Source organism: Lynx rufus, unplaced genomic scaffold (genome assembly GCF_022079265.1).
Source record: "Lynx rufus isolate CCGP_SWC_20201006 ecotype Redwood Valley unplaced genomic scaffold, mLynRuf1.p SCAF_2, whole genome shotgun sequence".
Classification (NCBI taxonomy): domain Eukaryota; kingdom Metazoa; phylum Chordata; class Mammalia; order Carnivora; family Felidae; genus Lynx; species Lynx rufus.
Window position 1 is genome coordinate 117,601,085 of NW_025814834.1, and position 16,045 is coordinate 117,617,129.

General features: G+C 49.2%; 2 protein-coding genes across 2 annotated transcripts; both read left to right on the forward strand.

Annotated features, from left to right (window-relative positions):
• The first annotated feature begins 2,091 nt into the window (after positions 1-2,091).
• MTMR11 (myotubularin related protein 11) lies at positions 2,092-9,136 on the forward strand. The gene is made up of 17 exons (XM_047085892.1): positions 2,092-2,157; positions 2,533-2,608; positions 3,026-3,147; positions 3,371-3,431; positions 3,589-3,731; positions 4,202-4,280; positions 4,412-4,547; positions 4,797-4,884; positions 5,041-5,129; positions 5,215-5,339; positions 5,731-5,797; positions 6,044-6,114; positions 6,663-6,829; positions 7,128-7,301; positions 7,553-7,735; positions 8,234-8,527; positions 8,990-9,136. Exons 1-17 carry the CDS (start codon positions 2,092-2,094, stop codon positions 9,134-9,136), a joined length of 2,088 nt encoding a protein of 695 aa, XP_046941848.1.
• A 1,624-nt stretch (positions 9,137-10,760) lies between these two features.
• SF3B4 (splicing factor 3b subunit 4) lies at positions 10,761-15,572 on the forward strand. Its single transcript, XM_047084876.1, is given in 7 exon segments — positions 10,761-10,836; positions 11,302-11,430; positions 11,890-12,432; positions 12,762-12,968; positions 14,904-14,992; positions 14,994-15,078; positions 15,289-15,572. Coding segments are annotated over 7 exon segments (1,275 nt in total). The 5' UTR covers positions 10,761-10,802; the 3' UTR covers positions 15,477-15,572.
• Positions 15,573-16,045: the final 473 nt, after the last annotated feature.

Below are 16,045 nucleotides of genomic sequence, written 5' to 3' on the forward strand. Positions count from 1 at the left end.
GCCCCTGTACTTAAGTTGAGTAATGAAATACTTCTTATGACGTAGTCCCTCACGTAGACTTTCTCCAAGCCACCGCCCTTCCCTGGCTACGTGGGTAAGGGGCGGTGGAAAAGGGGAACGGAAGCCGGCTGACGCTGGCCGAGGGTAACGTGCAGAGCGGTGGGGGGTGGGGAGGACCTTGGCCTCTTTCTGTGCTTATAACTGGATCTGTGACTCATCTTGTGAGTCACTCAGCTCCACCTCCCTCCTCCAGCTGCCCCTCCCAGCAGCCTTCTCTCTTGGCACAAACCTGCAGCTAGACCAGGATTCTGAAAATGGAAAAATCTGATACAGCCCCTTGCTTCTACATCCTTCCTTCCATCCACTAAAACCTCCACTAGTGTGTGGGGTACCGAGAGATGGTCCTCCTAGGACTTCACCCTCAGCTGCCGCCCCTTTGCATTCCTTGCGCTGATCCAAGTCACCCACTTTTTTCTGCCTTCCACCTCCTCCCATTCCCTTGATATTTTCCCACTGGATTCCTCTGCTGCTGCTATACCTCAAAATATTAAAGAATAGAATGAGGCTCTTGAATGCAGGGTGGTGGGGAGAAGGAAAGTGGATAATGGGATTTAAAAATTGTGGTTACACAGCTCTTCCTACTGCAAGAGACCTTGGGAAGGATTTTTTCCCCCAAGAGATTGAGGCGCATGGAAAGTAGGTGGGGTTGGGGGTGCTTGGTAGCTTTTAGGACTTCTAGAATAAGGCTTCTGGGCCACCTTCCTAGCAGGTGTATGCCTCTTTGTTCCAAATTAACTTCCTGTCTTATAATATCCTCACTATTTCCATAGTAGCAGCCAAGACAGGGAACTTTTAAAGCCGAGGCCGGAAGGGTGTGTGTGCTGAGGGGAGGAGAGTTGAGTGTCACTTTGGAAAAACTGGGGCCCCCACCTAAGGACTGCTACCTCTGTACAGACTCAAAATCAATAAAACAGCAGCTCATTAACCCCTACTTTGTATTTCATTTCCTGTCTTTTTCACATCTAAATGCAGATTTTTGCTTCCGACCCAGGCACCATCAGCTGCAGTTCCTTTATTTCCCTCCTAGGGTCCTCCCCACCCATCTCTGCTTCTCTAGTTACAGGGGGGTAAGGTGGGGGGGTGGTTGGGTATGTTGAACTGATAGAGGTTTTCAGCCCTCAACTTTCAAGGTTCTAAACATGAATCATTAATTTGGAGATCTGGTGTCTGGGTTGCAGGGAGGGGTCATGTACCTAGAATGGGCTCTGGTTTCCCACTGGTGTGTGTGTGTGTGGGGGGGGGGGGGTAAGATCTTTTCCTTGGGCCTGCCCCAAACCCAGAACTTGCATGTAAACACACCTGTACTTGTGTCTGCATCCTGGAGAGATTTCAAGTTCTCTCCCCAATATTCTCACTGCACCCTCCACATGAGGTATGTTTAATGCTCTCTGGAGAAGAATATACAAAATGCTTTAACTCAACTCCCTCATTTCTTGGACCCCCCCAGGCAAAACTCCCCTGAGGTCCGATTTCCTACTACTTTTGCCAGGTGTGAGGCAGTAAAGAGGCCCGAACTGCTTTTGCATTCCTCCCACCTCTCCACGCCCTTTAAGAAGACAAAAAAATTAAGCCCAAATTATCCCAGGTTAATATTCAGCATTACTGCTCCCCTCAAATAGTTTCCAATGCTCATGAACAGAAAGCATAAGATCTGGGACTGGGGTAATGAATCTGGGCATTTTTTCCCCCAGTCACCCAGTTTTTCCTCACCTTTTCCAGGCTCCTCCACTTTCTCTCCACTTTTCCAAAATTGTGTGTATTCCCCTTTAAGGGGCTGGGCATCTCTCCCGCCCTCTCCAGAGTCGACTGAAGTTTCCAAGGAGCCTCCTCTGGCTGGGTTGGACACACCTTTCAAGAGACCCCTAATCGAGCTCCAAGCACCACAACCGCTCCTTACCCTAGTGCTGTCCCCCTGCCCCTCTCCCTCACCTACCTCTTCTCAACTACAAGATTCAGCCTCTCCCCAAAGGGCTTGAGCATCCTAAAGGTTTCCCACCCTTCACGGCTCTGTCCACGGATGGAGCCAGAGAAATGTGGTGGGGGGGCCGGGGCCAGAGTTTCAACATCGCCCCCCAGAAGGAGGAGCCAGAGATGGGGGTAAGGAGAGGAAACTTGGGCTTGGGAGGGAAGGGGACCGTGGGCAGGAGGGGGTGAATGAGGAGGATTGGGAGATAAAAGAGGGGTAGGAAAAAGATCTAGAGGAGGATGGTGTGGTCCCATATCAACTTCGGTTGATGGAACTTGGTCTGTCTTTTTCACAGTCTCAAGTTCATCGTCTCATTACCCATTAACCAGCCCCTCCCTTTACTGTCTGCCAACTGGGTCCTAAACTCCCTGGCAGCCACTGATCTCAGTTTCCCCTGAGAGCCTGAGTGTAGGCCTCCAATGGTGGCTGCTGAGGTAATCCCAGGTCCCAGAATTGGAGAGGCCTGGGGATTAACCCTACACCCTTTGCAGCACTCTGGTCCAAAGTGTGTCCAGAGGACTGGGATGCTGGAGCCCAGGAGTCGGCAGCTTGACGGTCACGTGGCCTCTGGATGCCTCCCAGGTAGTAGCTTCCCTTTCAATACTTCCAACCTGCAAAGACTCTTCCAAATTCTATCCTGCTCAAATCTTGCTTCAAACTTCACCAAAGATACCTCTGTATTCTTCTACCCACTCAAAGTGCTTCTGCCTCAGGCTGGCTCTCTTCCCTGTCCAGAGCTGACTGGGAACATGGATCTTGATGGTCCCTGTTTTCTGGACTCTGTTACTCTTTTTCTCATTTACTTATCCAATAAGTATTTGAGTGCCTACTATGTATAAAAGAATACAAATGATCCCCTCCTAAGCTTTCTTTCTAGTGGGGTTAGGGGAGGATCTTAATCTTCCCTCTTTGGATCCTCCTGCCTCAGAAGAGTCGGTGTATACCAGTGTGGGCGACACTGGGAATAGTCATAACCTAGCTTTCCTTCTTCCCCTGTAGGGGAGCAGATCCTAGCATGGGCCCCAGGGGTGAGGAAGGGGCTGGAACCTGAATTGCCTGGAACTCTGATCTGCACCAACTTGAGGGTCACCTTCCAGCCTTGTGGATGGCAGCGGAGTCAGGTGAGATGGACAGGGCAATGGAAAGGACAGTTAGTGAGAAATGGACTGGGGGGTCTAGAAGGATTTAGACAAATGAGACAGGGAGAATTATGCTTAAGGGCTGTCTTTTGAATGTATCAGGGATGGTCAGTTGGGATTATCTCTTGGGAGGTTGGGGGTTGCCAGGGTAGGACAATGAGCAAGATTTCAGGTGTCTTCGGCATCAGTTGTGTGCTTCCTCTAGGAGACTCCCCTGAGCAGCGAATATGATTTTGCCCTGGTCAACATTGGGCGATTAGAGGCTGGTAAGTGGGTGGTGGGGTGTTTGTGAAGGGGCTCACTGGGGGCTCACCCTTTCTCAATTCTCCGAGGGCAACAGGGATGGAGTGGGATGGGCCGGAAGACTTCCTTGTAGAGGGACTCTGACCAATGGCTACACTGCTTTCTAACTCTTGACTTCAGTGAGTGGCCTGTCCAGAGTCCAGCTCCTCCGTCCAGGGTCCCCACTTAAATTTATCCCTGAGGAGATTCTCATTCATGGCCGAGACTTCCGGCTGCTCAGAGTTGCTTTTGAGGCTGGAGGACTAGAGCCTCAAGCCTTTCAGGTAAGAGACCTTCAACTCAAAGACTCCTCTTCAGAGCCTTGGGGATCCTTTCCCTGGTATTCCCACTACTGCCCTATCTTTTACAACCCCTCTCATCATTCTGTCTGCTTCTCTCCTCAAGGAGACGCTAAAAGCACAAGAGTAAGGGGCCTGAATTCTAGCCCTGGGGTTGCCAATTATCAGGAGTGTGACAGTGGGCAAGTTTCTTCCTTTGAAAAACAGGGAGGGCTGGATGAGACTGTTCCTGAGATTCTTCCCAGAATTCACATTCTGTGGTTCCGTGATTCTGGATGTGTTCTCCTGAACCCAGGCCCCATGACCTGTGGAAGCTCCCTTCCTCAGCGACTGTCTTTGCTGTTGTCCTGTGTCTCTACTGGTGGCAAAGACAGTTGAACAACACATGGGCCCCACTTCATCCTCTACACTTCTTCAGTCTGAGCCAGAAGGCTGTGATGTCCTTTCTTCCACAGGTGACTATGGCCATTGTTCGAGCCAGAGCTCAGAATAGTCAAGTTCAACAGTATGCAGGGATACCCCTGAGCAAGGCTGGTGAGTGAGGGTGCTTTAGGGTAGGGAAAAGGTAAAGAATCTGAGAGAGCAGAGGCTGGCTGTAGACAAAAGAGCTGAGAAGCTCTCTCTGGTTCCTCTTCCTTTTTTTCTGTGCCTCACTCCTGTCCTAGGCCAGAGTTCAGGGTCCAGAAAACCACCTGTTCCCCTCTTGGAGACATCAGAAGACTGGGAGGCTGAGCGGAAAAAGCAGGGGGCCAGGGGCTGGAGGGTCAGCACCGTCAATGAGAGGTTCGACATAGCCACCAGGTGATCCCCAAGTCCACCCCAACCCCTGCTGCCCTCCCAATCTTCCCACAATTCTTAGATCCTCTAAAGCTAGGACTTCCCACAAATTCCAGCCTCTAAGGACATCCACAAAGCTTTCCCCCTTACCACCTAGATCTCCAAACTTGAGGTTCCTGGGAATAATGCCCTCCTAAGCAACTTCCTGATAATGACAGGTTGCATTATAACGAGGTCACTGAGCTAAGCTGTGACACACTCTCAATTTCACAGCCTCCCCCGTTACTTCTGGGTCCCTAAGCGAACCCTGGACAGTGAAGTCAGGAGAGCCTTTGGCCACTTCCATCAGGGCCGTGGACCGGTCAGTATAAGCACCAGGGTGATGGTTTGGGATTAGATGATTATGGGGGAGGGAGGGGTCAGGGGGGATCATTGTTGAGGGAGGTCAGTGTGGGGGCAGGACAGGGTGGGGCTAGGAGTTTCTCCCATGGTGATCCTAACCTCCCACCATCTGAAGCGTCTGTCCTGGCATCACCCTGGGGGCAGTGATCTTCTCCGCTGTGGTGGCTTCTATACAGCCAGCGACCCTAACAAGGAGGATATCAGGTGAGGGAAGGTTTGATGAGTAGAATCAAGGGTTGGAGGTTCAGGGCAGATTCGTTCCCTTACGTTGTGACTCCCTCCCTTCCAGAGCAGTGGAGTCGATGCTTCAGGCTGGGCATTCAGATGTTGTCCTGGTGGACACCGTGGATGAGCTGCCTAGTCTTGCAGATGTCCAACTTGCCCACTTGAGGCTGAGGGCCCTCTGCCTGCCTGGTGAGATAACCTCTGGGCCCTACCTCCATCCCAGGTCTGCTGACCCTAACCTGGTTTTTACCCTTTTGCCTGTTACAGAAGAGTAACCAACCCTGCAGCCCAATCCTTCGTTTTCTATTCCACTCTCATCTCCCACAGACTCAGATTTCCTGTCTTCCTGACCTCAAAGTATCCTCTCTCTTTTTTGTAACAGCTTTATTGGCTGACATATAATTTACCTACCATAAAACCCACCCTTCGCCCATCTTAAGTGTTTGGTTAATTTTATTACATTTACAAGGTTGTACAACTATGTATGATTCATTTTAGTAGCCTCAGGAGCAGATCCTGAATCATGAATCCTGAGTTCTCCCAATCTCTTTGTCCTTCTGACCCCTCTACTCTCTCTCAGATTCATCTGCAGCTGAGGAGAAATGGCTCTCAGCCCTGGAAGGAACACGATGGTTGGATTATGTCAGGTACTGTCTCATGTTCTAGCTATGTTTTATAATTCAACCCTCCCCAACCTTCTGTTAACTTGAACTCCTAAATGGCCTTCCATTAACTCTTCTCTTTGGTTTCAAGAAGACTCTTTTTTTTTTGCTGCTCCTTAGAAGGAGGAAGGGGCGGAATTTTGGAGTCTACGTCTATTCCATCCCATGACCCATCACTCCCTTCCTCCAGGCTTATCATTCTTCTCTCCTTTTTCTCCTCTGCCCCACTAGGTCTTGTCTTCGAAAGGCCAGTGACATCTCAGTCCTAGTGACATCCAGGGTTCGCTCTGTAGTACTACAAGGTGAGTTTCTTGGGTTAACCTACTCCATTCCTTCCTTTTTCCTTTACTCACCCAACTGGGAGGGAGACCTAGAAGTTTTCCTTGTCCTCTTCTAGTGCTAGGACCTTATCCTGTTACTAGGAACTACCCATGGGCCCTACCTAAATCATTCTTCAGTGCTACCTGTGCCTCACAGTAGTAGTACTACTACTAGCTCTAGTGCTGCTACAGTTTGTGGTCCCTAACAGTAGGGTTATTCACCTTCTGTTCTCGTGCTTCCATCAGTGGATGATGACCGGGGTTGGGGTGGGAAGAACAATGGAGAAGCTGGTTTGAGATTTGTGATTCTACCTCCTGCACGTGAAGCTGGGTATTTCAATCCAGGTGGAGTCTGGACTGAATCATTCAAGGTCTTTATTTTCTCTTCTATTTGCCCTCTCAATCCTACCTACCAAAACTTTAACCCTCTGTACCTCTCTCTTCTTCTTGCCACGTTTCCTTTCCTCATTTTCTTCTGCCCTAGTTTCGTGGCCCCTCTTCTTTGTCCCTTCTCCCTCTTTATCACCCAGAGCGCGGTGATCGTGATTTCAATGGCCTCCTCTCTTCACTCGTCCAGCTGCTTTCAGTCCCTGAAGCCCGAACACTGCTTGGCTTCCAATCACTAGTGCAGCGAGAGTGGGTGGCAGCTGGACACCCCTTCCTGACCCGACTTGGGGTAACTGGAGCCAGTGAAGAGGTGAGATCATTTTGGGAGAGTAGTGGGGGGAGGTATTACCAAAGATGTAAGGGGATGAGAAAAGTATATAGTATAATCCACTGGAGGCGAAATCAGGTTAGAAGGTTCCTGAGATTAGGCTAAGCTTGAAGGGAGACCTAGATGAATGAAGCACCACAACTCCCTACTACCCTCAATCGGATTTCCATTCCCTGATCTTAGTGGCCCTGTTGTCTGTGTCTCTCGTCCCTCGTCATTGTCATCCTCCTCTTTTAGGTGCCCACAATCCCTCCTAACCTCTTAATTTCCTCCTTCTCAGGCTCCAGTGTTTCTCCTCTTCCTTGATTGTGTCTGGCAGCTCCTCCAGCAGTTTCCAGCTGAGTTTGAATTCTCAGAGTTTTTCCTTCTTGCTCTTCATGACAGTGCCAGGGTTCCTGACACCCTCACATTCCTGAGAGATACTCCCTGGGAGCGTGGAAAACAGGGTGGACAGGTCAGTGAGTTCCAGTTTTGATTTGTCTTTTCTTTTCCTTGAGAAGTACCCTCTGAAGTTTAGTCTTAATTTATGGAAAGTGAGGTCTGTGGATGGGAAAGGGGGAGGTTGGTGCCCATTCTCACGACTGGACTTTCACCCTACATCTGATTCCCAGAGGAAGAGGTGAGCGTTTCATGATTTCTATACAGACTTGGGAAAAGGATTATTTTATTTGTTTTACCATCCTTTTTCTTGTTTTCTCTGTCCAGTTCAACTCCTATACACAAATCTATAACCCAGGGTACTGCCAACCCCCTGCTGGGAATTCTGTTAACTCGCAGCTATCTGTCTGGGACTGGGATTTACGCTACAACAGTGAACAGATACTACAATTCCATAATCCTGGCTATGACCCAGAACACTGCCCAGATTCCTGGCTTCCCAGACAGCAGGTGAGATGTCTACACTTCCTAAATTCCTTTGCCTTTCTCACAGGCTCATCCTATTAGACAAGGAGAAGTACAAAGACACAGTTCCCATGAACTCATGTCCGAGTTCCCCAGGGAAAGCTGCCCCACACTTCCTCTGTAGCTGTCACATGTTTTGCTCTTCATGACAGTGCCAGGGTTCCTGACACCCTCACATTCCTGATTAGGCAGAAATCCTAGAATAGCACAGAGGGCAGCCTTCTTGTCCTCATCTTTATTAGTTTTTGTCTCTTACACACATTTTACAAGTTTCCCTAAAATTGACTTTCATGAGACCTGAGGCCTAGTTTGAAGTTTGAAGCCTAATGAGGAGAGAAGATAGAGTTCTCAGGGGGAGGCCTGTAGTTCAATCACTAATGCAGTGTGAGTAGGTGGCAGTTAGACATTCCTTCCTGGCCCATTTTGAGGAAAGTGGGGTCATCTAGTTTCTAGGTTGCCAGTTGATTTCTCTTTTCTTTTTAGCCAAGCTTCATGGTTCCTGGACCCCCCAGTTCTGTGTGGCTCTTCTCCAGAGGGGCCCTGACTCCCCTCAATCAGCTCTGTCCTTGGCGGGACAATCCTTCCCTGCTGGCAGTCTCTTCTCGTTGGCTCCCTCGAGCAGCTATCTCCTCTGAAAGCCTGGCTGATCAGGAGTGGGGGCTCCCCTCACATTGGGGGGCTTGCCCTTTACCCCCGGGGTTGCTGCTGCCTGGATATCTGGGACCCCAGATCAGGCTGTGGAGACGCTGCTACTTGAGGGGAAGGCCTGAGGTCCAGGTGAGGAGGGAAGACAGGGATTGGGAGTGGGAGAATGGGCCTGACTACTAAGCCAGATGTTTCAGGAGAAAGTAAATGTTTCTAGGAGTGGAAAAGCAAGGGCCTGGGGAGATCGAGAAGTGAAGTACCATTCCTATTGGACTCCAAGTGGATAGGTTTGGGAGTGTGTATGTGGTGGGGATGCAGATGGTTGTTGCTCAGATCAAGTAGAACCTAAGGCATAGCTGGAGGGGGAAGAGAGAATTAAAGATGCCAGCGGTGATGGTAACTAGACTTGTCATGGGGATCACTTGGTAATGTATAAAAATACCAAATCACTAGAATATGCACCTGAAACTAATAGGATGTTGTAGTTAATTATACTTAAAAAAAAAATGATGCCAGTAGTGGACAGAGATCTCAGAAACAGGGAGCTAGAGCTACAATAATATTCCTCTCTGCCTCTCTTTACCCCCTCCCCAGAAAGGCCTCTCAGCTCCCACAATCTCTGGCCTCCAGGATGAGCTATCCCATCTTCAGGAGCTTTTAAGGAAATGGACACCAAGAATATCTCCTGAGGATCATTCCAAGAAAAGAGACCCAAATACCATTCTCTCCCAATCCCGCTGAAATTACTGTCTTTTTTTTTAACTGACTGAGCGACCCAGGTGCCCCTTAATTACTGTCTGTTTTATGGGCATGGCAGAGGGTGGTCCAGAGTGAGGAAGGGTTCTAACCTTCTGATTCTTCTTATCTGGTCTTGCTGTCTCAGCTTTTGACACTCCAGCACTCAACAAGCTCACTGACCTTTCTGTTGCAAGTGTGTGGTGCTAACCTTCTCCAACTCTTGCCCTGTCCTGTTTGGTTCAAGATAGGTTTCTTGTGGTTTGAGGAATTAAGAAACAAAAGCATTCTAGAACATGATTACCTTTTTTCCAGGGCAATTTTATCCCTTTGGATATCCAGCTGTTAAATTGTGAGAGATGCTGTCCATCAGTCTTAACACGATGGCCTACAGACCTCATTCTCACCTCCTCTTGCTGCTTCCTTAACTCCAATTTGTTTCTTCCCTTTGGTTTTCTATGGGCACGCAGTGGGTATGGGAGATGCACTGTCTCTTCCAATTGTGTATTTTATACACTGACATTTCTATTTAAGGAGTTCATTAAAGCACAGTATTTATACACATTGCTGACATTATCTCTTGCGTCTGAATAAAAGATCCTAGGTAAGGGGTGACTGTGTGGCTCCCTAGTCAATAAAGCATGTGACTCTTGGTTGTGCTCAAGTCATGAGCTCCTGGCTCTTGAGTGTGAGGTCCACAGCTGGCTCTGGGCTGACAGCACAGAGCCTGCTTGGGATTCTCGGTCTCCCTCTCTTTCAAAAACAAATAAACATTAAAAAGACCCTAGGTAGGAAAGGGGTGGGTGCGAACCGGGAAAGGATGGTACCCATCATATTGTCCTTAAGGAAGTAAGGGGATAGGCAGGTGAAGTCCACATGCGATTGGGAGAAGGGTTCCCAAGACGGGAAGGAGCAGACGGGCCAAAAGCACACCAAGACGTTGTTGCCGGGCCCAGTGTGTTCTGAAGGTAGAAACTGAGGCCTCTGGGCTTCAATGTCAACTACTCCTCAGCTTTGGCCACTCTCCATTTCGGAGCCCCAGGTTCCCGTCAGGAGCCCTCACCCCCACCCACACGCAATAGGACTAGGTGAGTTAGACGTTCCGCTTCTTTCCCATGAAGGAAAACCAAACACCTCAAGCCCAGGCTGGGGCTGAGGCCACCGCTGTCCTCTGTCGGAGGGTTGTGGGCCGGGGTGGGAGCTGCCTCTGCGTCTTAAGGCAGCAGAATCCCTGGGGGGGGGGGGGTAGGGGTCCTCAGGACACCCTCCTCTGGAGAACAAAGAAGGATCGTTTGGCAACAAAATATAAAAAAGTAAAGTTTTGTTCTTTCAGCTTTTGAATTTCCATTTTTGGGAGCAGTGTGATCCTTTAGCGTCCAGTACTGCCTTAAGAGGGTCTGAGCATTTGCATCCCGCCTCCCTAGCTTTCACCGCCCGCATGAGCACTTCCTCGCAGGGCCATTGATGGGAGGCGGCCCACCGAATCGCGGGAAGTCTCCGCTGTTCCTAAGATGGCCGCGGCCGCTTCCGGCTCCTCCCCCTCCGCGGCCGCTTCCGGCTCCTCCCCCGCCGCGGCCCTGCCCACTGCCCTCACGTCCGCGTTCGCCTCGGAAGTGGAAGTAGAGTTCAGAAGGCGGGACCGCTGCCTGGAGACGGCGGGAGCTCTTTCGCCATGGCGGCCGGGCCGATCTCCGAGCGGAACCAGGGTGATTGGAGGGGATGAACCCGGAATAGGCCCACGGGGGCTGGCAGGCATCGACTAGGGCCAGCAGTGTTTTCGCCTGGGCAGGAGATCGGACCCCCCCCTGGAGGGCGCGAGACCGGCCCCCGTGCCTGCCGGAGGGAGGGTGGCCGAGTGTAGGCTGAGGCCTGTAGGGGTGGTGCTGTCTGTGCCCATTCCCTTCTCCCTTCCCATTCAAAAAAAAAACCAAAAAAACCCCACAAAAAACAAAAGCCAAACCAAAAACAAAACAATTCACCAAGAGAATTTGTAGCAGAACTTTTAGCTTTCGGAAGGCTTTTTAGTTCCTGGAAAGGGAGGTGTAAGAGTTTAACCGAATTTTCTTTTTTTCTTTTTGCTCCTATACTCCATCTCCACTCCCAATTCCTCCGCCTGTCATCTCCTTCCTGTCATTCTTTCATACTTGGCCTAACCTGCTTCCATCCTCTAGATGCCACTGTCTACGTGGGAGGCCTGGACGAGAAGGTTAGCGAACCACTGCTGTGGGAGCTATTTCTCCAGGCAGGGCCAGTAGTCAACACCCACATGCCAAAGGATAGAGTCACAGGTCAGCACCAAGGTGAGTACATGACAAGAGGTGCGTTTATGTATTGAGGGGACAAACTGCTGGTGGAGGGCTCCAGCAGTATTTATTTATAGATGTTTTGGAATGAATTCTCCGCAGATTCTTTTTTTTTTTTTTTCATTTTGAGAGATAGAGAGTGCGAGCCAGCATGAACAGGGGAGGGGCAGAAAGAGGAGAGTCCTAAGCAGGCTCCACACTGTCAGCACAGAGCCCAGTGTGGGGCTTAAACTCATGAACCTGAGATCATGACCTAAGCCAAAATCAAGAGTTGGATGCTTAACCGACTGAGCCACCAGGAGCCCCTGCAGATTCTTTTAAGCGTAGCCCACAGCTTGTTTCTGGAACCATTCCCAATGGAAACAAAGTCGTTATTTCTTGTGGTTTGGAAGGTGAATGAGTTATACCCCATTTTGAATCACTTAAGTTGTTAATCTCCGCTCTTTTACTTCCCAGGCTATGGCTTTGTGGAATTCTTGAGTGAGGAAGATGCTGACTATGCGATTAAGATCATGAACATGATCAAACTCTATGGGAAACCAATACGGGTGAACAAAGCTTCAGCTCACAACAAGAACCTGGATGTGGGGGCCAACATTTTCATTGGCAACCTGGACCCAGAGATTGATGAGAAGCTGCTTTATGATACTTTCAGCGCCTTTGGGGTCATCTTACAAACCCCCAAAATTATGCGGGACCCTGACACAGGCAACTCCAAAGGTTATGCCTTTATTAATTTTGCTTCATTTGATGCTTCGGATGCAGCTATCGAGGCCATGAATGGGCAGTATCTCTGTAACCGCCCTATCACTGTGTCCTATGCCTTCAAGAAGGACTCCAAGGGCGAGCGCCATGGCTCTGCAGCTGAAAGACTTCTGGCAGCCCAGAACCCCCTCTCCCAGGCCGACCGCCCTCATCAGCTGTTTGCAGACGCACCTCCTCCTCCTTCTGCCCCCAATCCTGTGGTGTCATCACTGGGGTCTGGGCTTCCTCCACCAGGTAATGCTTTTATTCAAAATACTTTTGTCTTGTGTTTGGGGTATGGTGGTGGTGGAGCAGGAGGAAGGACAAAGGACCTGATGAAGGGGGATGTGGAGTCAGTAGGTGAAGAAAGAGGGATTGAGGGGTGATAGTCGTGGTGGGGAAGAAGGCTGTTGAGTTTCTCCAGGAGGTTGAAGTTGTTGTTCAGACTTGTCTAGTATTGCTTCTGACTTTGAAGAGCTGGGAGGAGGGGAAACAGCTTTTCCTGCCTGAAGAGGCCAGATGGAACAGGCTCTACAGACATTCTCTCCTCCCTGTCATTAACTTTTCTTCCATTTCCTCTATAGGCATGCCTCCTCCTGGGTCCTTCCCACCCCCAGTGCCGCCTCCTGGAGCCCTTCCACCCGGGATACCCCCAGCCATGCCCCCGCCGCCTATGCCTCCTGGGGCTGGAGGACATGGCCCACCATCAGCGGGAACCCCAGGGGCTGGACATCCTGGACATGGACACTCACATCCTCACCCATTCCCACCAGGTGGGATGCCCCATCCAGGTGGGTATTCTTTGCTGGGAAAGGGAGGGATGGCCTTGGCAGAGGAGCTTTACTGCCACTTATGCTCCTGTCCTTGTCCCTCAACAGTGATAATAATAGCCCCAGAGCTCAACTTTTCTTCAGTTTTTCATATAAAACACAAAATACTGTTCTCTGTTTACTTTAACAACTATCATCCTGTTTCCTTTTTCTGATGTAAGTTTTTCCAGAGAGTATAACTGTACTTGATTTTTTTTTCCTTTCACTTAAAAAAAAAATTTTTTTTTTATTTTTATTTAAAAAAAAATTTTTTTTTTCCACGTTTATTTATTTTTGGGACAGAGAGAGACAGAGCATGAACGGGGGACGGGCAGAGAGAGAGGGAGACACAGAATCGGAAACAGGCTCCAGGCTCTGAGCCATCAGCCCAGAGCCCGACGCGGGGCTCGAACTCACGGACCGTGAGATCGTGACCTGGCTGAAGTCGGACGCTTAACCGACTGCGCCACCCAGGCGCCCCAAAAAAAAAAATTTTTTTAACGTTTTATTTATTTTTGAGAGAGAGAGAGAGAGACAGAGTACAAGCGGGGAGGGGCCGAGAGAGAGAGAGGGAGACACAGAATCTGAAGCAGGCTCCAGACTCCAAGCTGTCAGCACAGAGCCCGACGTGGGGCTCAAACTCACAAACAGTGAGATCATGACCTGGGCCCAAGTCGGATGCTTAACTGACTGAGCCACCCAGGCGCCCTTCCCTTTAACTTACTTCATTTTTCTTCTCTGATTTCTACCCTAAAGCAGTGACCTAATTGCCAAATCTAGGGGATGCTTCCATTCTTTATCTGGTTTGCCCTTTGGTATACTTGAAATTGGGCATGCTGTCCTGTTTGAAAATCTTGTCTCTTGGTTTTATTGGATTCTTCATCTGTCTCTGACTCCTCAGTCTCAGTCACCTTAATAGGCTTCTTTTTCTCCCCACGTAGCTAGGTTTTTATATTCGGTTCTCTTCTCCACATGGCTCCATTACTTGTACACTGATGCCTCCTAGATAAGTGTCTCTGGTCTGTGACCCTTAATCTTGCTGTGTGATGGACCTCTCCACTTTTCTACCCCTGTCTTCAAACCTGTTCTTCCTCTAGTATTCTTTGTTTTCAAATGCTTAATTGAGAAATCTGAGAGCCATTTTAAACCATTTCCTGTCACCCCACTCTAGATACCAAGTCTTATTAATATCTCTGGCATTGGCCCCACTGCCAGTGCCCTAGTTCAGGCCCTCTTGTACTGATTATTTCACACCTGATTTACTGTAGTAATTTTCTCATGCTTTGCCTCCAGTTTCTCAATCTTTGATCCACTTGCATAGAGTAATTCTAAAACACAGATGCTCACATACCCTTGCTCAAAATTCTTCTGTTGCTCCTTTTTATCTACAGAGTGAAACTCAAACTTATCACCGTGGCATTCTAGGCTTTTCATGATCTGGTGCCTGTTCATTACTCCCATGACTACATGCTGCTGCTCTGCATTTCTCTGAGTTACTGGTTTTCCCCAAACATACTGTGCTGTTTGATGGCTCTGTGATTGGCGCATGCTGATGTCCTGCCTGGGATGCTCTAGTCTACTTTGTTGTCCACTTGAAAAATTCTTACTTACTCTTTAGAATTAGATCTTTGCTCAGACAGTGTCTCTGCTACCTTCCCAAATCCTGTCGTCACTCTGCTCGTTACATACTTCTGCAGCACCGTGATACTGTGAAAGTCGTGGAAGGAGCAAGGTGGGTGGGTTGGTAGTTGATTTGTTTGTAACCTTGGAATGGGGTTGAGGATAAGGGCACTTTGTACCAGCCCTATTTTCCATACTCTTCTTTTCCTGACATCATGTCTTTCTCTATTTTGTTCTCTTTTTCTTTGCTTTTTGTATGCCTTTTGTCTCCTCTTTGTGTCTGTTTTTTTCTCATAGGGATGTCTCAGATGCAGCTGGCTCACCATGGCCCTCACGGCTTAGGACACCCCCATGCCGGGCCCCCAGGCTCTGGGGGGCAGCCGCCACCCCCGACCACCCCCTGGAATGCCTCATCCCGGACCTCCTCCAATGGGCATGCCCCCTCGAGGGCCTCCGTTTGGATCTCCCATGGGTGAGTAGGATCCAGCCACCCCCCCCCAATCCTCAAATGTCATACTCTTGCAGCTTCTTTTGTCACACTCCTGTCCCCTGCCCTTTCTTTTATTTACATTTCTGCTCCTGATGTCCCTGCCAGTCTTCTCTGTACATTCTCCCAACATCAACTAGTACCTGTTTCCCAACTGTTGCTGAAGTCAGTCAACTTTTCTTTTTTTGTGTGCAGGTCACCCAGGTCCTATGCCTCCACATGGGATGCGTGGGCCGCCTCCACTGATGCCTCCTCACGGGTACACTGGGCCTCCACGACCCCCACCCTACGGCTACCAGCGGGGCCCCCTGCCCCCACCCAGACCCACCCCCCGGCCTCCAGTTCCCCCTCGTGGCCCACTTCGAGGCCCTCTTCCTCAGTAATTTCTCATTCTCTTGCCTCCTGTTCTATCTTCCCAATATTTTTTCAAATCCTTGGACCAATCCGAGTTGCTGTAGCTCCTTAGGGCTAAGGCACTAATCCCTCTCAGGCCTTTTTTTTTTTTTTTTTTTAAGTGTAATTCTTTTCACAGGAGGTTTTTTTTGTTTTTTTTTTTTTTTTATGTTGGTCCTAAGTGTTTTGCAAATGCACAGAGAAAATAAAATTAAACTCCTTGTTTATTCTTTGTGCTCTTTTCCTCGGCAAAATAACTTCTCTGTTTTCTCTAAGAAGAGACATCAGTATATTGGGAAAAGAATGGTAAGGTAGGAGGGAGCATGCTTATTCTATGTTTTAAGGCTTACATTTAGCTTATAAGCTGGAAATCCTAAGTACCCGTGACATAGGGTTTTTGTGAATATGAAGCGAGAACAGAGGTGAAGTTCCTGGAGATAATGCTGGCAAAAACAGGAAGGAACATGCACAAAGCCATCCACTGCAGTCCTGCTTGTAATGGTAGTAGGTTGGAAACCGCTCTCCTCTGTTGGTCAGGGACTGGTTGAATAACTTGGTA

What these genes read in the sequence shown, in the direction of transcription:
- MTMR11 (XM_047085892.1), top strand. Translation starts at nt 2,092, where the DNA reads ATGTGGTGGGGGGGCCGGGGCCAGAGTTTCAACATCGCCCCCCAGAAG. An exon ending in CATTGGGCGATTAGAGGCTG is followed by an intron (nt 3,432 to 3,588) that starts GTAAGTGGGTGG and finishes TCTTGACTTCAG; the next exon opens with TGAGTGGCCTGTCCAGAGTC. An exon ending in TAACTGGAGCCAGTGAAGAG is followed by an intron (nt 6,830 to 7,127) that starts GTGAGATCATTT and finishes CCTCCTTCTCAG; the next exon opens with GCTCCAGTGTTTCTCCTCTT.